This window comes from Carcharodon carcharias, chromosome 25, assembly GCF_017639515.1.
Source record: "Carcharodon carcharias isolate sCarCar2 chromosome 25, sCarCar2.pri, whole genome shotgun sequence".
Lineage (NCBI taxonomy): Eukaryota > Metazoa > Chordata > Chondrichthyes > Lamniformes > Lamnidae > Carcharodon > Carcharodon carcharias.
In genome coordinates, this window is record NC_054491.1 from 46,840,898 (window position 1) to 46,866,162 (window position 25,265).

Genomic DNA, 25,265 nt, shown 5'->3' on the forward strand with positions numbered 1-25,265 from the left:
TTCTGCAACTCCAACTGCCTTGAGTTAAACACTTCAACTGAATTGTTTTCCAGACTTTCTTCCTGAATAACCTCATCAAACACAGTGCCAGCTAATTGGATCTCCACACCTTCTCCCTGCCTTTGAACTTCCTGTACTTCTTGTTCCAATCTGTGAGCCTCTGATTTTGTTACCACACAATCTGGAAACAATCCAGGATACTCTCTCTGCAACACTTCTGTTGAAGACACCTCGACAGGTTGCTCAACTACTATAGGAATCACCTACATTTGTGATCCAGCTATATTATTACCCAGAATAAATTGAACCCTGCAATGGGCAATTTTTCCGCTACTCCAACAATTACCTCACCTGTTTTCCGCTTACTTTAAATTTACCATCCACAAGGGAATAGGTTTAGCATCTCCATGAACCCCAACTGTTCCTGCAATACTCCCTCTGAACAACAAATGTCACTATCCCACAATATTAAAGATTGACAACATTGTGTCTCTTAAAATTTTAACGTCTTTACCTACTCCACCCTGTATATATGGAAAGATTTTCCCTTCGTATACAAAATCTTTAAACATCTCTGCAACCTGCTCCTTAGAATTCATTTGGATAAATTGTGAGAACATTCCCACTTCTTTACCTATCACTAATTCTCCCTGTTTTACCTGAACCTCAGAACCCATAGTACTTTTACTTCCAGTACTTTTCTGCACCCCTATAATTCCAAAGGATTCCTGCAATTTCCAGCGCACAAATTTCATATGTCCAGCTTTATTCAAAAATTGAGGTGTTTTCATTGTAATGTCATTTCTACCCTCAGCACCTTTCTTTTCATTCTGTGAAAAAAATTCCTGGGAATTTCCACCTACTCCTCTTCCCTGACTACTCACCTTCCTTTCACCTTACCACTTTCGATGCTTTTCTGATTTAAAAGTGTGATGATAAAGGTTTAGCTCTATGAACTAACTCATAATCTTGATCTATCTCTGCTGCTTGTCTTACCATTTGAACCCTCTGTTCCTCCACATGAGTTCTTGCTACTGAAGGAATTGAATCTTTAAATTCTTCCAAAAGAATTACATCTCTAAGAGCTGCATATGTTGTCTCTATCTTTAATGCCCATATCCACCGGACAAAATTACTTTGCTTTACTCTTTTAAACTCAAATAAGTTTGCCCAGGCTGTTTTCTCATATTCCTAAATTTCTGCCTGTATGCCTCAGGAACCAACTCATTTGTATTCAAAATAGCCTTTTTTACCACATCATAAATCACTGATATTTGTTCTGACAGTGAAGCATAATGCTCATGTGCTTTACCCACCAACATGGATTGTAACAACAATGTCCAGTTTTCCTGTGGCCATTTCACCTGTTTAGCTATCTTTTCAAATGAAATAAAGAATGCTTCAACATCTCTTTCCTCAAATTTTGAAAGAGCTTGTACAATTTTAAACATCTCCCCACTGGGTTTTAGGTTAAAGGTTTTTTCAACATCAGAACTTGCCTCAGAATCTGATGTCTATTTTTTAAAATTCAGCTTGTAAAGTTGATATTCTCTGTTTCTTTCCTTCATTCTCTCTTCCATTGCTAACTTTTCCCTCTGGAGATCAAGTCCTCGCATTTCCATTTTGAAAAAAATAATCTTTTTCCCTTTCTTTTGCTGCTACCTTTAGTTCCAGTTTTCTCATTTCCATTTTCTTTTTCATATGCATCCAATTCAAGTTTTCTCAGTTCCTTTGCTTGTTCAAATTCTCTTCATTTCTAACTGAAGTCTCACTACCTCCAGCTGTGACTCATTAGTGTCAGGTATCACTTCCAACTTTAAATATAGTGGTATACTTTCAATTATATCTACTTTCTTCGCCCCTGCAGGTAATCCCAATTGTAATTTATCCGCCATTTCCATTAACTTAACTTTAGTTACCTTTTATAAACCAGCTAAAGTTATAACTTCAACTCCCAGGCAAGTTTTAGCCACTGTCAAAACCATATTGCAGTCTCACCACTGAGAAAAAACCTCACGCCAACTCTTGAATTCAAAGTGCTTCTCTTACTCGTAACCTTAAGATTCACCAACTCCAACCCAATCAAGCAATTTGAAATATATCCCGCAAAGAGCCCCCAACTACGTTATGGCACAGCCGGTGCTAAATGCTGAGTTGTTCAAATCCCCAAGGGAAACTTGAAATAACTGCCACAACTTGTTTTGCAATTTGTATAAATTTTGAGATGCGTGCCCTGAATCCAGTAGTAATAAGACCACCAGGTCTTACAGGTTTTTACAAAACTAGATTAAACATTTTTTAATAAAAGAAATGACTTTACATACATAGATCTACAAATTACTACTATGATAACTTCTAAATCTCCTACCTAATCTGACTCCCAGTTACATTAAAACACATTTTTAAAAGACCCAGGCAAAGTAAATGATACCCTTAACAGTCGAATTCAAAGAGAATTCTCTTAACTGCAGTCCATGAAGACAGCAGTTTGAGGCATAGATGCTGAAGGATTTTCACACTTGTTAGATTTTAAAATGCCTACCCTTACACACAGCCTTCGCTCCTTTATATATATTTTCCCCTTTGAATGCAAATTCAGATTGTTTCACTATGTCTTTGGACTTTACCCTTCTGATAATAAAAATCTCTCATAGCACTAATTTTACCAGTAATCTTTGGGGAAAAAAAAACACTCTTTCTAAACTTCACCTGGCTAGGTGACACATTTCACTCCCTCTTTTGAAAACAATCTAGTCTGGTTTATTTAAAAATGCAAATGTTCCCTTGACACCTATGGCTCTAAACTTCCCCCATGTTTACATCAAAGACTTCAGAACAGCTATCTTTAATCCAATTAAGTCTCTCACACACGTAAACATAGACACATCTACTATTACTCTATTTTACAATAAATTCCAATAACATTATGAGAATTATTGTATCTTCCTGACACAGGATAGGTGTCTCACAGGCCACATGTCCTTGGGCCATTTGAGGACACCCCACCCTGGGCTACTGATTGGCACATCTTGCCACCTTGGCAGTGACTGGCTGACAGGCCTTGGCTGACATGGCCTGGGAAGCCTACCCCACTTACCTGCTTCTCGAGGTTCTTGTGCTGCTCTTGGTCTGGGACTGGCTACAATCCCAACTTCTGATTGGTCAGCAGTTCTTGGACATGGGAAATGCTGCATCAAGTGATTGGAAGCCTCAATCTCAGGCAATTTCCTGAGCCACATAAAACAGCATCTTGAATTTTATATATGTATGTATTTTATATATGTAATAGCACCCTTACTATCACTTCCCTGATTTCTTTAATATGCACAGATGCAATCCATCTGGTCTACGGGCTTCACCCTCACCACTATTTTACCAATTATTTTGCGCCATTATCTTAAATGCATTTGATACATCTTCAATCTCTTCCTCTAATGTCATGCCCACCTTGTTAGCTTCCCTGGTAATTTCTGAGGCAAAGTAACTATCCAGCATTTCTAATATCTCTGTCATTGCCTTAAAGTTTATCTTGTGCATCCTTTAATTTTCTTTTGTAATTTCTGGGTGTATCAAATATTTTCTTTCTATAATCCTTGATAATTGTTCAGTTTCTCTTTGTTTTCTCGATTGCTTTTCTGGTTTCTTTGCAAAACTCTTCCTGTCCCCTTTTATCACCTTTTTCTTTACTGCAAAAAAGTCCCTGTGCATGAATGTATATCACTGCTCGCAAACATAAACGAGCTCGGCTGATGATCTCAAATTGGTTGTTAGTGTTGCTCTTAGCACACTCAGGATTGTTCAGTAATTCATTTAGTCATTTTCTCTTGGTCAACAGCGTCTTGTGGCAGATTCATAATTACTATATTTAATCTAGGAGGATCCTTGAGGGACTTTGGTTGTGGACTGATGTTTATCCTTGAACAGCCAACTGCATTTTGTCTTCTGATGAAGGGTCATACGGACTCGAAAAGTCAACTGTATCTCTCTCTCTCCACAGTTGTTGTCAGACCTGCTGAGTTTTTCCAGGTACTTTTGTTTTTGTTCTGCATTTTGTCTTCTCCTATTCTGAAACAATTAATGGTTTGTAAACACAACTACAAAGCAAGCTTGTTTAAAAAGCATATTAGAGTAATTAACCTTTTTCAATAGTGTGTAATACCTAAATAGCGTCTAAAGGCACTCTTGGCTCTATCTCATAGACCACAGCTTGAGGGTGAAAAAGCTGATTGCTGATCCCTAAAAATGGCATAAATAATTTAGGGAATGCTAAGTGATTGCTTTCTTCTTTACTTCCTGAATGAAGCATTTAGCTCAACACGTAATAAGAATTCAAATGGCCAAAATCAATCACTTTTATAACAAATATATACAACACTAAATATGTCCAGAGATTCTACTGCATTATATGCCAGTTGACTTAGAATTGTGGGAAGATTGTAATGTAAGTCACGACTCACTGGGGATTGTGCGCTGGGGATTCACTGGGGATTGTGATTCACTGGGGATTGTGATTGTGATTCACTGGGGATTGTGATTCACTGGGGATTGTGATTCACTGGGGATTGTGATTGTGATTCACTGGGGATTGTGATTCACTGGGGATTGTGATTCACTGGGGATTGTGCGCTGCAATATCAGCCCCACTGCCCCCCAAGCCACAACAAAGGTGAAAAGTTTGATCAAACCACCTAATTGTTTAAGTTAGGTTAACAAAATATGAGTACCACTGCAGTATGATGCGTGAATGGGGTATGAATCAAGCAGGCTGCTTTGTCCTGGATGAGTCAAGCTTCTTGAGTGTTGTTGGTGCTGAATTATCTAGACAAGTGCAGAGTATTTCATCACCCTCCTGACTTGTGCCTTGTAAGATGCTGGAGGGATTTTGGGAATTAGGTGAGATACTCACCGCAGAATTCCCAGCCTCTGACCTGTTCATGCAACCACAGTATTTATGTACTTGGTCTAGTTAAGTTGGCGACCTCCCCAGAGATGATGGTGGGGGGTTCAGCAATGAGGGATTTAGCGACAGTGGTGCAGTTGAATGTCAAGGAGAGGTGGTTAGACTCTTTCTTGTTGCAGTCATTCCCTGGCATGTGTGTGGTGTGAATGTTACTTGTCAAATATCAGTCCAGACCCAAATGTTGGCCAGGTCTTGCTGCATCCAGTTATGCACTACTTCCATATCTGAGGAGTTGTGGATAACCTAGTAGGAATAATCTCTCATCATAAATCATAAAAAAAAGTCATTCATGGATTCTGAATGCATGATTATATTCCAGTGTCATACATATTGAAGAATGTTGAAACATTTTTTTTTAGATCAAACCCACCCCCATCTGCGTTCAGGCATGCATGCAGGGAAACATGCAGAAAATGAGAAGTTCAAAATTCTTACAGTGCACTGTTCTTAAGTATATCCTCATACAGCATCATAAACCTGATTCTAACAGTACAATATTGCAGCAGTTGTAATGTCCAAAATTTTACTTCATTCCTCATTGGTTAATGTTGCAGTTAATCTTGTAAAGACAGGTTTGGTACCTTCCAGTCTTAAACCTGTCACTCTGATAATAGTAAAAGAACAGAGGACCTGTTTCTCCTGATAGCTGATAATAGATGGACTGACGGGGCTTTGAACTCCAGCCCAGAGCCTGGCTTCTGTCTGTGAGATGCCATTCTGTTGAGTCTATAATCCAAGGCCTTTGTTCTATCAAAATTATCACATGGAAATCTGCAGATTACAGTCTGGATCCTAATTTATTCTCTGCAAGCGGTTCAAATCAATTGTTAATTCAGATACTAAAAATACATGTCGTTGAGAGAACTATTCATGCCCCAATACTGTTAGATCCCTGAGTAGATTACTGTCTCTATAGGTTTATTATTCAAATTGAATTACTAATATCATGTAGGGTTTAATTATACAAAACATCGGAAAAAGATAAAGTAGAAAATCTATTAATTTAGGAATGAGACGATAGGGCCATACTGTACTTGTATATATCTTCCAGACTCTGTACATTAATTATCAAAATTACAATTACTCAAATGGAATGAGTTCTGGACCAGCACCAAAGTTGGTTTTATAGATATAATAATTATTATTGCTGTGGCTTACTTTCATAAGGGGTGAGGGAGGTACAATGATCTACTTGTATATTTTAATTAGCATAATTGTTCCTATCATTTATGTAAAACATTTTCTGGTCTCAGCTGGTACAGTTAATATTTTAAAACAATAATTTGGTAGATGATATTCAGAATGGTCCATCGTGGGCTGGTTGTATCAAGAATGATGGGGCAGGTAACTTATAGTCTTTACTGTACAAGGGACACTTCTTCAAGTCACATGGCCACTCCTTCCAAGCATAGCGAATACTGGTCACCTTCTGCTGACACTGGTTTAGAGATAAAGATAGTGCATTGATGGAGTGGCTGACAATGGGGGCAGAGACCCACTTACAGTTGGACAAATTCCACTTTGTGCAGCAACACACCTAAAGAGAGAAAAATACAAATATCCTCTCATTAATGATGCATTAATCCCAGCATCCCACCAATGATCAGCAACCACTTTTCTGCCACATTGTTCATTTACAGTGGTCACAGACCTCCTTATTCTGCAACCACAAGATAATGGTGTTGTCTAGACAATTCCTGTCATTGGCATTTGCAATGGGTGATAATTCTTCACCCTCCACAAGAACTTTATTTTATCTGACTACTATAGGCTGTTTCTCTTTACACATCTTGAATTAAGAAACTTACTTTCTTTAACAAGCGAAGCAGGCACCTTCATTGGCAGATGATCTATGTACTGTCATTTTGTTTCAATGAGTACTTGAATTAAGGATCCTTTGTAGGAAAGCAGGTATTTAATTTGCTGACCCTGATCAGACATTAAGAATGGATGCTGTGATGGGCAGGGGCTAGCAATCTCCTGGTTACACCATGTGCAAATGAATAGTAGATTTGATAATCTATGTTGCTTGACGAGCAGAAAGAACCTGATTTTCAAATAATTCCGTTTCAGTAGAATACTGGGGCACATAATGACTATAATGACTATGATAAATAGCTTCCTTCCGTTCTGTTTCTCCCTGCTGTGCACTGTCTATCTTGCATCAGTGAGAAGAGCAGCTCTGTGAGTCATCGACCACATAGCATTTCATGTCTTCCCTGCTTTGGTGTAATTATCCAACTAAACAAATCTGCCCATTAGTATCATTCAAAGTTCCCCACTCCACAAAAACTGATTTTTTTTTTACAAAATGTGCGCTATGTTGTACTGACTGGCCTACAATGACCTCACAAAAGTGACAGCTGCAGGAGGATTTGTGGGCAGAGATCTCTTCGGGAAGGAAACCTGCAGACCTTACCGTAGCCTATATGTGACTGCAGTCTTACACCATCCTGATTCACTGCTTTCTGAAGTGGCCGAGCAAATTAAAGGAAATAGGGATTTTTTTTAACAATTCATTCACAGGATGTGGGCTTCACTGGCTGGGCCAGCATTTATTGCCCTTCCCTAGTTGCCCTTGAGAAGGTGGGGCTAAGCAACCTCCATTCGCAGAGCCTTCTCCTCCAATTGGCTGATCACCATCATTCACTCTACAGGATGTGGCAGGGCTCAGAGCTTTGATCTGATCCATTGGTTGTGGGATTGTTTAGCTCTGACTATATCATGCTGTTTCCGCTCTTTAGCGAGCATGTCATTCCATGTTGTAGCTTCACCAGGTTGGCACCTCATTTTCAGGTACACCTGGTGCTGCTCCTGGCATGCTTTCCCACCCCTCACTGAATCAGGTTTGGTCCCCTGGCTTGATGGTAACGGTATTGTGGGGGATATACCTGGCCATTGTGGTGGAATACAATTCTGCTGCTGCTCTTGGCCCATAGAAGCTCATAAATGCTCAGTTTTGAGCTGCTAGATCTATTTTGCATTTAACCCGTTTAACACTGCCATTTATGAGGTAGTGGCACATAACACGATGGAGGGTCTCCACATGGACCGTGCAGTGGTCACTCCTACCAATGCAATGAAGGACAGATGCATCTAGATTGGCGAGGACAAGGGTCAAGTAGGTTTCTCCTTTTTGCTGGTTCCCTCACTATCTGTCCCCAGCCCAGGTCTGCCAGATGTGTCCTTTAGAACGCAGCCAGTTCAGTCAGTAGTGGTGCTACTGAGCCACTTTTGGAGATAGACATTGAAACCCCCACCCAGAGTACATTCTGTGTCCTTGCTACCCTGAGTGTTTCTTCCAACTGGTGTTCAACATGGAGGAGTACTGATTCATCAGCTGAGGAAGGGTGGTGGGTGGCAACCATGTTCAACCTTATGAGGAGTCCCAGGGCCATACCATCCAGATTATAAACCACCTACCCACATGTGGAAATATTAAAGGAGGCAGCAGGAGTTTTAAAGGCTATAGAAAAGGAGCCTGCTCCCTCTGTTTTGGGGAGATTCAGGTAGCAGCCTGAGGAGATCACACCAACTCTGCAAACTGTATTCAATATGCAAAGTAAAAAGCTTGTTCTGTGCAGTTAGGTCATCACTTGTTATAAAACGTATGTGCCTGGAGCAGTCTGACTGTTATAAGCTGAGTGCAGCTGTACCATACCTCAAATATATCATTACTGAGCTCCAACACAGTCAGCTCTTGTGTGTAGATGATGGTCAATTCTGTGCTATTCTTGAGCTGGAGGTCATTTGGAAATGGGCCCTGGAAAACGACTGCCTTCTCTCCATAAGCCACTGCTCGAGCACCAAGGTATAATCTGTACGCAACATCTTGTTTATACCGAGGATGAATGCTGAAAAATATTAAACATTTACTTGCACACTCATCCAGCCCTCCAATTCTGCAAAGTGAATGGGTTATGTCTTCCAGTCCCAGAACAGCACCGCAGCATTAAGGGAATGCAGCATTGTCAGTTGAGATGTTACACTAAGGCACTGTCTGCATCTTTGGATAGATGTAAAAGATTCCATGGCAGGAAAGAAGGGAACAGGTGTTCTCTTGGGCTCCTGGCAAACACTCCTTGCTCATTCATTCATTTCCTTTTGTGGGATCTTGCTGTGCACAAATTGGTGCTGCGTGTGCCTAAAAAGTAATTGCCTCGTTGTGAGGTACACTGATCTGTCCCGAGGATGGTCAAACTATATGAAAGCAACCTCTTTATCTTAGGATGGGTTGCCATGTGGCAATAGTTGTTTACATGGCTCCTTTATTTCACATTCAGTTTGTCTGCTCAGGTAATCTTAACTGTTGCCATCACCCATTATGCCCAAATGGTGTTGTTTCCCCCCTCCTGCTTCTGTGACAATGCAGTTTCCAGTGACTCTGCAAAGCAATATAAACAGAGTGTGTGCAGCCGCCTTTCACAGGTGATTATGAATCCAGATGTGTGTGACTGATGTTACTCAGACGTATCGCAAAAGCCTGTTTGAAACTTTGCTACATACGTGCCATAAGGAGATTTCTCATCGCCCAGGTCCATTGCAACTGCCATGAATGTTCTCTTCATCTTTGGGTTTGGAGCATAACCAAAATCAGCAGTTTGATGCCAGCGTATCCATGGGAAAGAATCGTCTGGGACAGCCTGGTGGTAGGTGGACAGCTACAAAAGAATAATTCCAGCAATCTTTATAAACCAGAATTAATAAACATGGAAGTGTTTATAGTATTGAAGCAATAATAAATATGAAGCTCTGAAGAAGTCATACCGACTTAAAACATTAACTCTGTTTCTCTCTCTACAGATGCTGCCAGACCAGCTAAGTTTTTCCAGCATTTTCTGTTTTTATTTCGGATTTCTGGCATCCACAGTATTTTGCTTATATGAAATTAAATTAGTGGAGCATTACTGAGGGAATGCTACATTGTCAGAATGGCGGTGCTGAGGGAGTGCCACACTGTAAGAGGGGCAGTATGAGGGAGTGTTAGGGGGAGCATAAGCATAGTGGTATTGTCACTGGACTAGTATTCCAGAGGCCCAGAGTAATCCTCTGGGGACCATGGTTCGAATCACAGCAGATGGCAGAATTTAAATTCAATTAAAAAAAAGCTGGAATTAAAAGTCTAATGATGACCATGAAACCATGATTGATTTCGTAAAGGGAAGGAAATCTGCTGTCCTTACCTGGTCTGGCTGTGACTCCAGACCCCACAGCAATGTGGTTGACTCTTAAATGCCCTCAAGGGCAATTAGGGATGGGCAATAAATACTGGCCTAGCCAGTATTAAAAAAACAGTAAGAGGGGCAGTACTGACCCAGTGCTACACTGTCGGAGGCTCATAATTGAAGAAACACTACACTACACTGTCGGAGAGGCAGTACAGAGGGAATGCTACACTGTCAGAGAGTTAGTATGTGGAAGTGTTACACCATCAGAGGGGCAGTACTGAGGGAGCACTACACTGTTGGAGAGTTATTACTGAGGGAGCACTACACTGTCAGAGAGGCAGTACTGAGGGAATGCACTACACTGTTTTCGGGGCATTACTGAGGGAGTGCTACACTGTCAGAGGGTCATTACTGAGGGAGCGCTGTCAGGCATTACTGAAGGAGTGCTACACGGTCAGAATGGCAGGACTGAGAGAGCGATACACTGTCAGAGGGACAGTACTGAGGGAGTGCTAAACTGTCAGAACAGCAGTACTGAGGGAGTGCTAAACTGTCAGAACGGCAGTACTGAGGGAGTGCTAAACTGTCAGAACGGCAGTACTGAGGGACTGCTAAACTGTCAGAACGGCAGTACTGAGGGAGTGTTAAACTGTCAGAACGGCAGTACTGAGGGAGTGTTAAACTGTCAGAACGGCAGTACTGAGGGAGTGTTAAACTGTCAGAACGGCAGTACTGAGGGAGTGTTAAACTGTCAGAACGGCAGTACTGAGGGAGTGCTACATTGTCGGTGCAGTATTAGTGGAGGAAAGCTACACTGTCAAAGGGACTGTATGAGGTAGTGCTACACTGCCAAAGGGACAGTACTGAGGGCACTGTGCTCCATAACATAAGAATTATAGGAGTTAGCTCTTGACTGGCATATTCAAGACAGAGAGTCAACTCAAAACTCTCCCAGACATAAACCCCCAGCACAAACCCCACTCTCCCCTTCCCAACACACCCTCCCTTTGACACGCCACACCTATCCGCCTCATAATTTCACCCCCCCCACCACCCCCACCACACTGCTCTCCCCCACCCCCTGACCCAACAGCTGGCTGCATTACTCTGTTTTTCTGCCACCTGATGTTGCTGATGCATCAATACTAGCCCCAGGAACTCCTAGACTAGTCATGTAGGTATATCTGATGCAAGTACAGTTTGTAATATGAACTGAACTTTGAAGCTGCCTGTGCAGTAATGGATGATCCTGCCTACAATATAGCAACTGGACTTCAAAACATATTCTTTTTAAATTAAAACAGAAAATGTTGCAAAAACTCAGCAGATCTGGCAGCATCTGTGGAGAGAGAAAAATTGAGTTAACATTTTGAGTCCAATTATGACGTTTCTTTGGGAGAAGTCATATGGACTCAAAACGTTAACTCTGTTTTTCTCTCTCCACAGATGCTGCCAGACCTGCTGAGTTCTTCCAGCATTTCAGATCTCCTGCATCCGCAGTATTTTGCTTTTATTTCAGTTTTAAATTACCTGGACAAATCCAAAAGGAAAGTCTATTTCTGTGGCTCCTCCAGATCCTTGATGGAAAACCTGCCTCCAATCCTTGATCATAGCTGGGAAGGTGCAGTTGTACTCCATATTGTGCCAGGCTGCATTTGCTTCACCTACAAACAAATCACATGGAGCAATAAGCCTCAGATCAACTGTGAGGGGCAAAGTCTTTAGTGTCACTTTCGCAATTCAACCAAAGACCATCAAAATCAACACACAACTCAGTGTTGTGTCGCTTTATGATGAGAATAACTTTCATTTGATTCAATTTAATTCAACTGCATTCCAAGAATTAAATGAGGATGGGGGATTTTAACTCAACTGACAGGAAACGAGTGCGACAGCAGTTAAAACGGAGCTGCAGCATTCCACTTTCCAGTTCCCCAACTTCATGTTGCTAAACTTGGCAGAGGATGAACCTCCTGCTGGTCTTGGCAGGGGAGCTCCCTCCAAACACCAACCCTCCCACCCACAAACTGCCACTCCCCGCAACCCCCCCTCACACACACAAACAGATTTCCCATCATATCATCCTGGAATCCCACTGGTTCTTAGCATAATTCAACATTCATCATACCCCTTTCCTTCAACTGACACTGGATCTACCATCGTTCTCTACGGGTTTCTGAATGGGATTTTCTGTTTCTACAGTTGCAGCACTGGCCTTTGCTGTCACTGAACCTTATTTGTCCCAGCTGACTTCCATACTGGAAGTCCCTCCAGTGCAGACCCTGCCTGGAAACTCACTCCTCGGAGTATGGACTGATCTCCCTACATGAGAATGCAAGAAGTAGAAGCAGGAGTAGGCCATCCAGTCCCTCAAACCTGCTCCGCCATTCAATAAGATCATGGCTGATTTGATTGTGGCTTTAACCCCACCTTCCTAATAGCCACCACCCTACCCTCATAAACCTTGATTCCCTTGTCAATCAAAATTCTGTCTTAATCAACCTGGAATATATTCAATGACCTGACCTCCACTGCTGGCTGGGGAAGGGAATTTCAAACCCTAATGATCCTCAGAAGAAATTCCCGCTCATCTCCATCTCAAACAGGAAACTCCTTCTTCTGAAACTGTGCCCACTAGCTCTACATTCCCCTATGATAGGAGTTACCCTATCTGGGCCCCTCATAATTTTGTACACTAATTAGGTCACCCCTTAGCCTCCATACATTCTCTCAGCATCTATCCTTTCAAGCTTCCTTGGAATTAAATTTCAATAAGATCAGCTTTCATTCTTCTAAACTCCAATGAGTATAGGCCCAATCTGCTCAACCTTTCCTCATAAGACAAACACCTTCATCCCAGCTATCAATCTAGTGAAGCTTCTCTGAACTGCTTCCAACGCAATTCTGTCTCTCAAGGCAACAAAACTGCACATAGCACCCCCTCTAGATGTGACTAACCAATGCCCTGTACAGTGGTAGCAAGCCTTCCCTACCTTTATACTCCAAACCCCTTGCAATAAAGGCCAACATTCAATTTGCCTTCCTTATTACTTACTGCACCTGCATGCTGACTTTATGTGATTCATATACAAGGACATCCAGGTCTCCCGATACTGCAGTGTTCTCAATTCTCTCCCCATTTTCCCACATTATACTCTACCTGCCAATTTTTTTGCCCACTGCTTAATCTATCTATATCCCTTTACAGACTCTTTGTATCCTCCTCACAACATGCTTTCGTATCATCAGCAAATTTGTCTACAATACACTTGGTCCCTGCTTCCAAGTTATTAATAGAGATTGTAAATAATTGAGGCCCCAGCACTGATCCCTACAGCACTCCACTAGCTAGTTTGCCAACCTGAAAATTACCCATTTATTCCAACTCTGTTTCCTATTAGTTAGCCGGTCCTCTATCCATGCTATTGCATTAACTTAACACCATAGAAAAGTTACGGTGCAGAAAGAGGCCATTCAGCCCATCGTGTCTGTGCCAGCCAAAAAAAGAAACTAGCCATTCATTTTAATCCCACTTTCAGCATCTGGCCTGTAGCCTTGCAGGTTACCACCAACTTATGCAGTGAATTCCAGACACCTACCACCCTCTGGGGAAAAAGCTTTTCCACATGTCCCCTCTAATCCTTCTACCAATCACCTTAAATCTGTGCCCCCTGGTAATTGACCCCTCAGCTAGGAAAACAGGTCTTTCCTGTCTACCCTATCTAGGCCCCTTATAATTTTGTACACTAATTAGGTCACCCCTTAGCCCCCTCTGTTCTAAGGAAAACAACCCTAACCTATCCAATCTTTCCTCATAGCTGCAATTTTCAAGTCTTGGCCACATTCTTGTAAATCTCCTCTGTGCTCTCTCCAGAGCAATTATGTCCTACCTGTATTGTGCTAACCAGAACTGTACTCCAAATTCCAGCTGTGGCATTTTATACAGTTCCAGCATTACATCCCTGCTTTTGTATTCAATACCTCGAACAATAAAGGAAAGCATTCTATATGCTTTCTTGACCACTTTGTCCAGCTGTCCTGCCACCTTCAAGGACCTGTGGACATGCACTCCAAGGTCACTCCCTTTCTCAATCCCTCTAAATAACTTCCCATTTATTAAGAATTCCTTTGCTTTGTTTGCCCTCCACAAATGCATTACCTCACACTTCTCCAGATTGAATTCCATTTGCCACTTCTCCACCCACTCAACAAAACCATTGATATCATTCTAGAGTCGACAGCTATCCCCTTCATTATCAACTACACGGCCAATTTTTGTGTCATCTGCAAATTTCCCAATCATGCCTTACACATTTAAGTCTAAATCATCAATATGTGCAAAAACAGCAAGGGCCCCAACGCTGAGCCCTGTGGAACTCCACTGGAATCCATTTTCCATTCGAAAAAACATCCATCGATCATTACACTTTGTTTCCCGTCACTTAGCCAATTTTGGATCCAATCTGTCACCTTCCCCTGTATCCTACGAGATCTGTTTCCTGACCAGTCTGCCATGTGGGACCTTGTCAAGTGCCTTACTGAAATCCATGTAGACAACATCCATCATACTACCCTCATCAATCCTCCTTGTTACTTCCTCAAAAAATTCTATTAAGTTAGTAAGACTTGGTCTTCCCCTAACAAAACCATGCTGACTATCCCTGATCAATCCATGTCTTTCTAAGTGACAGTTTATCCTGTCTCTTAATTGTTTCCAATAATTTGGCCACCACCAAAGGCAGACTGACCAGCCTATACTTTTCTAGCCTATCCCTCGCACCCTTTTTAAATAATGGTACAATGTTCGCAGACCTCCAACCCTCTGGGACTTTGCCTGTATCTAGTGAGGATTGGAAAATAATCCTCAGAGCGTCCGCTATTTCCTCCCTGGCTTCCTGTAACATCCTGGAATACAATCCATCCGGCCCTGGGGATTTATCCACCTTCAAGGATGCCAGTCCCTCTAGTACTTCCTCTCTCACAATGCCTATTGTATCTCATATTTCACACTCCTCCTCTTTAACTAGAATGTCTGCATCGTCCCCTTCTTAGTGAAGACAGAGACAAAGTCTCATTGAGAACCCTGCCCACATCTTCTGCATCAACCCACAAGTTACTATGTAAATCTCTGATAGGCCCGACCCTTTCCTTAGTTATTCTCTTGCTCTTAATGTACTGGTAAAACATAGGATTTTCTTTGATTTTATCTGCCAATACTTTTTAGTATCCTCTTTGCTTTCTAAACTTCCATTTTTACTTCACCCCTGTACTTTCTATATTCTTCTCGGCTTTCTACAGTGTTTCTACAGTGTTAAGTTTTTTGTGACTGTCATAAGCTTTCTTTTTCTGCTTTATCTTACCCTGTATGCTTCTGGATAACCATTTGACAGTACCGCCCTTTTTCTTTGTGGGGACATGTTTACACTGTGCCCATAGTCTCACCTTTGAATGCATCGCACTGATTTGACACAATGTTTCCTTCTAATAGCTGCATCCAGCCCACTCTCCCCAGCTCACCTCTCTTTGTAAAATTAATAGAAGAGGGTAGCAGTGGAAGGTGCTTTTCTGAATGGAGAGCTGTGACTAGTGGAGTTCCGCAGGGATCAGTGCTGGGACCTTTGCTGTCTGTAGTATACATAAGTGATTTGGAGGAAAATGTAACAGGGCTAATTAATAAGTTTGCAGACAACACTAAGGTTGGAGGAGTTGCAGATAGTGAAGAGGATTGTCAAAGGATACAACGGGATATAGATCGGTTGGAGACTGGGCGGAGAAATGGCAGATGGAGTTTATTCCGGACAAATGCAAGGTAATGCATTTTGGAAGGTCCAATACAGGTAGGAATTATACAGTAAATGGCAGAATCCTTAAGTGCATCAACGGGCAGAGGGATCTGGGTGTACAGGTCCACAGGTGGATAAGGTAGTCAGGAAGGCATGTGGCATGCTTGCCTTCATTGGCAGGGGTATTGAGTATAAAAGCTGGGAAGTTATGCTGCAGCTGTATAGAACATTGGTTCGGCCACACTTGGAATATTCTGGTGCAATTCTGGTCGCCACATTACCAGAAGGATATGGAGGCATTGGAGAGGGTGCAGAGGAGGTTTACCAGGATGCTGCCTGGTCTGGAGGTTATTAGCTATGAGGAAAGGTTGGAGAAACTCGGATTGTTCTCATAGAGCGACGGAGATTGAGGGGCGACTTGATAGAAGTTTACAAAATTATGAGTGGCATGGACAGAGTAGATAGTCAGAAGCTTTTTCTAAGGATGGAAGAATCAATTATTAGGGGACATAGATTTAAGGTGAGAGGAGAAAACTATAGAGGAGATGCGCGGGGCAAGTTTTTTTACACAGAGGGTAGTGAGTGTCTGGAATTCGCTGCCAGAGGTGGTGTTGGAAGCAGGTACGATAGTGGTGTTTAAGAGGCAGCTTGACAAATACATGAATAGGATGGGAATAGAGGGATACGGACCCCAGAAGTGCAAAATGTTTTAGTTGACGGGCAATATGATCAGCGCAGGCTTGGAGGGCCGAAGGGCCTGTTCCTGTGCTGTACTTTTCTTTGTTCTTTGTCTTCCCCCAATTTAGAATTTTTAATCCTGTTCTATCTTTATCCTTTTTCACAATGATGCTAAATCTAACTATATCATAGTCACTATCTCCACTGCTACTTCATCCACTTGCTCAGCTTCATTTCCTAAAACTAAATCTAGAATTGTGCCCCGCTTATTGGGCTTGTGACGTGCTGGCTAAAAAAAGTTCTCTTGAATGCAGTTCAAGAATTTTTTGCCCTTCTTACTGTTCATATTCCAATTCATATTAGGGTAGTTGAAGTCTCCAACAATTACTACCCTATTGTTTTTGCACTCAGAGATATGTCTGCACATTTGTTCTTCTAACTCCCTTCCACTATTCGGGGATCTATAATACATTCCTAGCAGTGTGGCTGCCTCTTTTTTATATCTGAGCTCAACCCACATGACCTCATTTGATGCTTCGTTTAGTATATCATCCCTCCTCACAGCTGTGATTGATTCTTTAACCAATAATGCTACACCTCCACCTTTTTAGTCCCCTCCCCTATCCTGCCTGAAACTCTAAATCCAGGGATGTTGAGCTGCCATTTTGCCCCTCCTTAAGCCAAGTTTCCATTATAGCAATAATATGCTGCTATGTGTCTATCTGTGCCCTCAGCTCATCGGCTTTATTTACTATGCTCCTTGCATTTAGATATACACCTTTTAACACTGCCAAATTCCTGTGCTGAACACTTTTTAAACCTGTGCTGCTCCTGTCTTTCAGAGTCACTCACTAATTCTCCATCTCCCATTCCCTGCTCTGAATTTGCCCTCAGGTTCCCATTCCCCCTGCCAAAACCATGTTGACTCTGCCTGATTGTATTATGATTTTCTAAATGTCAAACTACTACTTCCCTAATAATGGATTCTAGCATCTTCACAATGACAGATATCAGGCTAACTGGCCTATGGTTTCCTGGTTTCTATCTACCACCTTTCTTGAACAGAGATGTTGCATTTACCAACCTTCTTGGACCTTTCCAGAACCTAGGAAATTTTGGAAGATTACAACAAATGCATCCACTATCTCTGCATCCATTTCTCTTAAGACCCTAGGATGCAGGCCATCAGGTCCAAATGACTTGGCAGCCTGAAATCCCATTAGTATTCCCATTAATTTTTTCTTAAGTAATAGTGAATGTTTAAGTTCCTCCACCTCTTTTTTTGTCTCCTGATTCTCAACTATTCTTGGGATGCCTTTCTTCTTGTGAAGACAGATACTAAATATGAAAACCTCTGCCATTTCCTTTTTCTCATTATTTTTTCCCCAATCTTCCCCTCTAAGGGACCAGTGCTTACTTTAACTATTCTTTTCCCTTTTATATATTTGAAGAAGCTTTAATTGTTTGTTTTACATTTCTTGCTCATTTTCTCTCAAACTCCAATTTCTCCTTTTTTTTTAGTCATACTTTGCTGGTTTCTGAAACCTACCCAATCTTATAGCTTACCAATAATCTTCATTGCATTGCTTTCTTTGATAGCACCCTTAACTTTCTTACTTAGCCACAGATGGTGCATCCTTCTGGTAGATTCATTCTTTTTCAATGGAATATATCTTTGTTGAGATATGGGGTTGCGTGTTCAGTCTTGTGGGTGGGCCAACATCTAGACCTACATTTCTTTAAATTAATGCAAAAGAAAATATTTCCTTAAATGTTTGCCACTGCTTCTTTACCTTATTCCTTTTAACCTATTTATCCAGTGCACTTTAGCCAACTCTGCCTTCATACCCTTTATTTAAGTTTAAAACCCTCATTTCTCACTCTCAAACTGAATGTGAAACTTTACCATGTTATGATCATTCTTGCCTACAGGATCCTTTCACAATCACGAATCACAGTGCTGAAGAGGCCCTCTGGCCCATCGAGTCTACACCAACACGAGAAACATCTGACCTAGCTACCTACCTAATCCCACTTACCAACACTTGGCCCATAGCCTTGAATGTTATGACGTGCCAAGTGCTCATCCAGGAAGCTTTTAAAGGATGTGAGGCAACCTAACTCCACCACCCTCCCAGGCAGCGCATTCCAGACCGTCACCACCCTCTGGGTAAAAAAGTTTTTCCTCACATCCCCCATAAACCTCCTGCCCCTCACCTTGAACTTATGCCCCCTCGTGACTGACCCTTCAACTAAGGGGAACAGCTGCTCCCTATCCACCCTGTCCATGCGCCTCATAATCTTGTACACCTCGATCAGGTCGCCCCTCAGTCTTCTCTGCTCCAACAAAAACAAGCCAAGTCTATCCAACCTCTCTTCAAAACTTAAATGTTTCATCCCAGGCAACATCTTGGTGAATCTCCTCTGCACCCCCTCCAGTGCAATCACATCCTTCCTATAATGTGGCGACCAGAACTGCACACAATACTCCAGCTGTGGCCTCGCCAAGGTTCTATACAACTCCAACATGACCTCCCTACTTTTGTAATCTATGCCTCAATTGATAAAAGCAAGTGTCCCATATGCCTTTTTCACCACCCCACTAACATGCCCCTCCATCTTCAGAGATCTATGGACACACACGCCAAGGTCCCTTTGTTCCTCAGAACTTCCCAGTGCCATGCTGTTCATTGAATACTTCCTTGTCAAATTACTCCTTCCAAAGTGTATCACCTCACATTTTTCAGGGTTAAATTCCATCCGCCACTTAACTGCCCATTTGACCATCCCGTCTATATCTTCCTGTAGCCCAAGACACTCAACCTCACTGTTAACCACCCGGCCAACCTTTACCAGGGGGTCTTTAATTAATCCTGTCTCATTACACAACACTAGATCCAAAATAACCTAATCCCTGGTTCCAGAACATACTGTTCTAAGACTTGTCCTGCATACTCATCCAGGCTATCTTTGCCAATTGATGTGAAGATTGAAGTCACCCACAATTACTTTAATATCTTTCTTGCAAGCCCCCTTTCTCTGACCATTATTTATTTATTTTTTGTAACCAGGTTATTTTGTTTTATCTGTTTTGTGTTGTGTTTAATTAAAACTTTGGTCTGAATTCAATTGGAATTACTGAGGATAACTCATCTACCGAATTGTAATAAAACAACTCATTGCAACCCGAGTGAGATTCTGGTTATTATGTTAAATTACGTGAAGGCCTTTCGTTCTGGACATAAGACTTGCAAATATTTTTTTAAAATTGGCCATTTTGACTTTCTTAAATGTTTAGTGATTCAAGTTTTAATTTTGGGATATTTGAGGCTATTCCGCTTGTTTAATCATCTCAAATATATTGGGTTGGAAACTGTTTTTAAAAATAAGTGCTGAAAATTATGAAAACAATTGAAGTTTAATGTGAAATGCTGTCTTCCCTGATGCAGATATTTTGGAAACCAATGATTTTTCTTATTTTAGTGGATTTGCAATTTCTCAGGATAAAAATTGAGATTTTTAAAAGTTTCAGTCAGGTGCTGCAATTGCAGTCTGACAACATTTTGTCTGCCTTCTTAGAAACAATTAAGTTAACACTTTCTGCTGACAGCTGTTTATTCTGTTTAGTTCTCCACACAACAATTTTTATATTAATCAACATGATAAACATATTGGGCATTATTAAATTTAGGTTTTTTAATTTTACTTATTTTCCTATGGTGATAGAAATAAATGATGATTTGACAAATTAACCCTGGGCTCTTAAGCAGAGTCACAATGAATTCTGCTTTTCTTTTAAATTGGTAACTATGATTTTCAGGTCCACTTCAATAATCATGCCGCAGCAACAGATCGAGCAATTTGAAGAATTATCTGCAGCCATGAAATGTGTGGTGACAATCTGGACCAAAGTTTCAGACATGGCTGTAACCTATTCAGGGTAATTTATAATCTGAGACAAAGCACAGGAGAAGGGACATATGACATGGAAACTATGTCCAAACTGATTGTAAACACTTCTGTCTCTAACGTAAAACCACCAAACCTGCACATCACTGTGTCTGAGATTGGAATTGATAAAATAAATTGATATGAGTTACTATTTCATGCACTCGGGAAGGAAAACTTTACTTAAAGTTTGAGGGAATAGTCAAATTTTCATTAAGAGAAACTAATGAAAAGGAGTTTTAGTGGATCCTGAGTTTTGTGGAAATAAAGTTGAACAGTGGACTGACAAATTCTGTCAAAAACACTTCCATTTGGATTTGGAATAATTTTGCGATGATAAAAAAAGAACAAATAAAATATATAAAAATCTGGGACTTTGTGGGAATGTTGATCTATGTTTTAAAGATCTGAGAATATTGTATTGAATAGTAAAGCTCATCCAGGGCTCATAAATGAGATAGAATGGTAATTATGGGATCTATGTAATAGAATGAGAGGAAGTGATTGAGGATAGAAGATAGAGACAGGAAAAACACACCACCAAACAGGAATTTTTTAAAAATCATTTTCTGAGTTGAAGTGGAATAAATAACCTGGATATAATCCATGAAAGATAACAATCTGGCATCAATGTACATTCTAGGATAGTTTTCTCTTTGAGATGTTCGCATCCTTACCTATGAAAGAAAATTTCATTTGATAGTCTGTCGACTACTGAGACATAGGACCTTGACGGGGCCACAAATGGAAATTTCTAGACAGATATAAAAACAAAAAACTGCGGATGCTGGAAATCCAAAACAAAAACAGAATTACCTGGAAAAACTCAGCAGGTCTGGCAGCATCGGATTTCTAGACAGACCCTGATCTTTTGATAAGATCTCCTGCAAGTCCAAGAATGGCTTGTGTCAGATAGTTTGTGTGACATCATATTAAAATACCAGTGTATATGTGCAAACATGATCAGTTACGCAGGAAACAATTAACATGTGGAAATACAGAGTGAATTTGCACTGAAGAACAGGTCTCAGACCTTCTCAGTTACTTGATAAATAAAGTGGCATGGACAGAGTAGATAGTCAGAAGCTTTTTCCCAGGGTGGAAGAGTCAATTACTAGGGGACATAGATTTAAGGTGAGAGGAGAAAACTATAGAGGAGATGTGCGGGGCAAGTTTTTTACGCAGAGGGTAGTGAGTGTCTGGAATTCGCTGCCAGAGGAGGTGGTGGAAGCAGGTATGATAGTGGTGTTTAAGAGGCAGCTTGACAAATACATGAATAGGATGGGAATAGAGGGATATGGACCCCGGAAGTGCAAAATGTTTTAGCTGACAGGCAATATGATCGGCGCAGGCTTGGAGGGCCAAAGGGCCTGTTCCTGTGCTGTACTTTTCTTTGTTCTTATAACAGCACAACATGAAATGATTAATGTGGCTCAAGAGAGTGACACAGCATTTAATATCTATCACCAAGGAAGTGGCACATACTCCATGGAAAAACCGACTTTGAAACAAACAAGATAGAGTTAACACACTCTTAACCTGCTAGAGGGACATAAAATCTGGACTGATAAAATGAAGGCTGGAGAGAAATAATAGAGTAAAAACTATGCACAAGATGGATATGGGTAAATAGAGTGCTGGAGAATCTTTTAAGTCCATGTTTCATTGGCTGAATCATATGTACCTGTTTTAGTAATTTAGGATTAGCAGCACTCCTGCAGAAGAGTAAGAAATATTATTGAGTGAAATGATTTTCAGGTGTGAAGTGCCTAGTAATCAAGGATCACATTTTATGGGAACAGGATTTATAGAACTACAGAAACTGATGGAAATTAAATTCAAATACACAAATCTCACTACTCTCAAGCATCTGGAGTACTCAAAGCAGGAGTAGGTTAAAACGATGCTGAAAAGGTTATTTGCAGATTACTCCACTTAATGGGCTAGTACAATATCCATGTGTTTAATAATCATGTGATGTACACCAACTACTGGATGGGAATTTCCCCCTTCAGGCAGTAACTGGATGCCTGGTGCATACACCTGGTCGTTGGTACCAACAGCAGGTTTTTTGCTTCAAATTGTAACGGTGAGTGACTGAACCAGATGATATGTTGCATTAATCAGACAAATCAAATTGTAGTATGGAATCTAGGCAAATCAAAAAATACTTTGACAAAAAGTTTCAACCAATTGGGTATCAGATTCAAGACAATGTAATGGTCCCATAAAAAAGGACCATGCTTTTGAACCAAATTGGCAAGGACCGCATCCTATAACTGATAGAGCCAGGCCTGCCGTGTATCTACTTCAGTTTCCAAATAACAAGTGTTCACACTGTACCAAATAGTATCCCATTAATCAGCAAAAGAGAATAAATGCACTTTGCCAACCAGTGGAACATATTTTTCAGAGTATCGGTTGCTCTGGGTCTGCTAACCTACTCTGAGGAAAGAAAAGTACAGCACAGGAACTGGCCCTTCTGCCCTCCAAGCCTGCGCCGATCATATTGCCCGTCAACTAAAACATTTTGCACTTCCGGGGTCCGTATCCCTCTATTCTCATCCTATTCATGTATTTGTCAAGCTGCCTCTTAAACACCCACTATCGTACCTGCTTCCACCACCTCCTCTGGCAGCGAATTCCAGACACTCACTACCCTCTGCGTAAAAAACTTGCCCCGCACATCTCCTCTATAGTTTTCTCCTCTCACCTTAAATCTATGTCCCCTAGTAATTGACTCTTCCACCCTGAGAAAAAGCTTCTGACTATCTACTCTGTCCATAACACTCATAATTTTGTAAACTTTTATCAAGTCTCCCCTCAATCTCCGTCACTCTAGTGAGAACAATCCGAGTTTCTCCAACCTCTCCTCATAGCTAATAACCTCCAGACCAGGCAGCATCCTGGTAAACCTCCTCTGCACCCTCTCCAATGCCTCCATATCCTCTGGTAATGTGGCGACCAGAATTGCACGCAATATTCCAAGTGTGGCCTAACCAAGGTTCTATACAGCTGCAGCATGACTTCCCAGCTTTTATACTCAATACCCCTGCCAATGAAGGCAAGCATGCCATATGCCTTCCTGACTACCTTATCCACCTGCGTTGCCACTTTCAGTGACCTGTGGACCTGTACACCCAGATCCCTCTGCCCGTCGATGCACTTAAGGGTTCTGCCATTTACTGTGTAATTCCTGCCTGTATTAGAGCTTCCAAAATGCATTACCTCACATTTGTCCGGATTAAACTCCATCTGCTATTTCTCTGCTTAAGTACTACTACAGAGATCATATGAAGAGTGAGGCAGAGGAAAAGTGTCCAATTGTCACTGCACTACCAAGCTCTGATGTATCTATTCTTGTAGAATTTCATCATCTATGTCTGCCTTCATTGATGGGAGGCTCCCAAGACATGGAAAGTTATTCATTTTTTTTCCAGGATCTCAGTTGATCTTATTCGACAGGGGGAGGTGTTTTGCTGTGGGAGTTGATTGGAAGAGGACTTTGGTTTTCAGGGCGTTTAGTGAACCACCCATTTACTCATATGCTTTGGGGGAGGAGTTGGCAACGACCTGGAACTCAGTTTCTGAGTGAGCACACACACAAGCATCGCCTCTATAGTGAAGCTCTATGATTGAGGTTGGGTGGTTTTGGTTTTGGATTGAAGGTTAGGTTGAACAGTTTCCCATCTGTCCTATAAATTATCTCCATACCTGTGGGTAATTTGAGGTGCAATATTGCAGTGAGGAAAATGCAGAAGAGAGTTGGTGCAATGACAGCCTTGTTTGACCCCAGTTTTCACTGCGTTAGGGTCTGTGGTGGTTCTGTTGGCGAGGATCATGGCTTGCACCTCATTGTGGAGTAAGCAGAGAATGGTGACAAATTTCTGAGAGCTGCCAAATTTGAGGAGGATACTCCCTTAGCTTTCAAGGTTGACAGAGACAAAGATTTTTGCGAGGTCGAGAAAATTCACATACAGCAGTTGGTGCTGTTCCTTGCATTTTTCTTAAATTTGCCGCACAATGAAGATCATGTGTGGTACCTCTCGGTGGACAACAACTGCACTCTGACTCTAGAAGGAGCTCCTCGGCCACTGGGAGAAGGTGACTGAGGAGGATCTTTGTAATGATCTTTCCTGTGGCAGACAGCAGGGAAACCCCTCTGTATTTACCACAATTGGACTTGTCTCCCTTCTTGAATATAGTCACAATCACATCATCCCTGAGATCCCCTTGCATGCGCTGTTCTTCCCAGGTGAGGGATTTGAGGTTGTGCCAGGCGTGTATCTCTGTCATATTTCAGAACTTCAGCATGATCCCATCATGATCCAGGGGATGTATTGTTTCAAATTCACTCCATATCGGGGTAGCACTGAGACCGAGCTGGGCAGGGTAGAGTAATGGAGTTGCGGAAATTCAAGTCAAAGACAGAGTCTCTTTAGACAACTGAGGAAAAGAGTATTTGAGGTGCAGGATCTCAAACCCAAGAGCAAGGTCATGGTTTACCAGGCACCAGTGACCCCATGCTCTTACATGCTTCAGAAACTTGAAAAACCTACAGCAGTAGTATCACCAGACATGATCCTCCACATCCAGTGACAAGCAAGAGTGTCCTCTCCCAAGCCAACTTGCCCAGCTTTGAGGTGATAATTACTCAAAACCAGCTCTGCTAGGCAGGACATGTTATTCATATGCTTGACACCAGACTCATGAAGCAATTGCTCTACT

At 41.5% G+C, this 25,265-nt stretch overlaps 1 protein-coding gene across 1 annotated transcript in view; it reads right to left on the reverse strand.

The window, feature by feature from the left end:
• Positions 1-5,250: 5,250 nt before the first annotated feature.
• The window catches only part of siae (sialic acid acetylesterase), a 63,237-nt gene continuing 43,222 nt past the window's right edge, over positions 5,251-25,265 (reverse strand). The window contains exons 7-10 of the mRNA XM_041174558.1: positions 11,659-11,792; positions 9,467-9,621; positions 8,622-8,814; positions 5,251-6,497 (exon numbers count right to left, since the gene is read on the reverse strand). Coding sequence (XP_041030492.1) covers positions 6,258-6,497; positions 8,622-8,814; positions 9,467-9,621; positions 11,659-11,792 — 722 coding nt within the window. The 3' untranslated portion in view covers positions 5,251-6,257. The remainder of the gene's footprint in view (positions 6,498-8,621; positions 8,815-9,466; positions 9,622-11,658; positions 11,793-25,265) is intronic.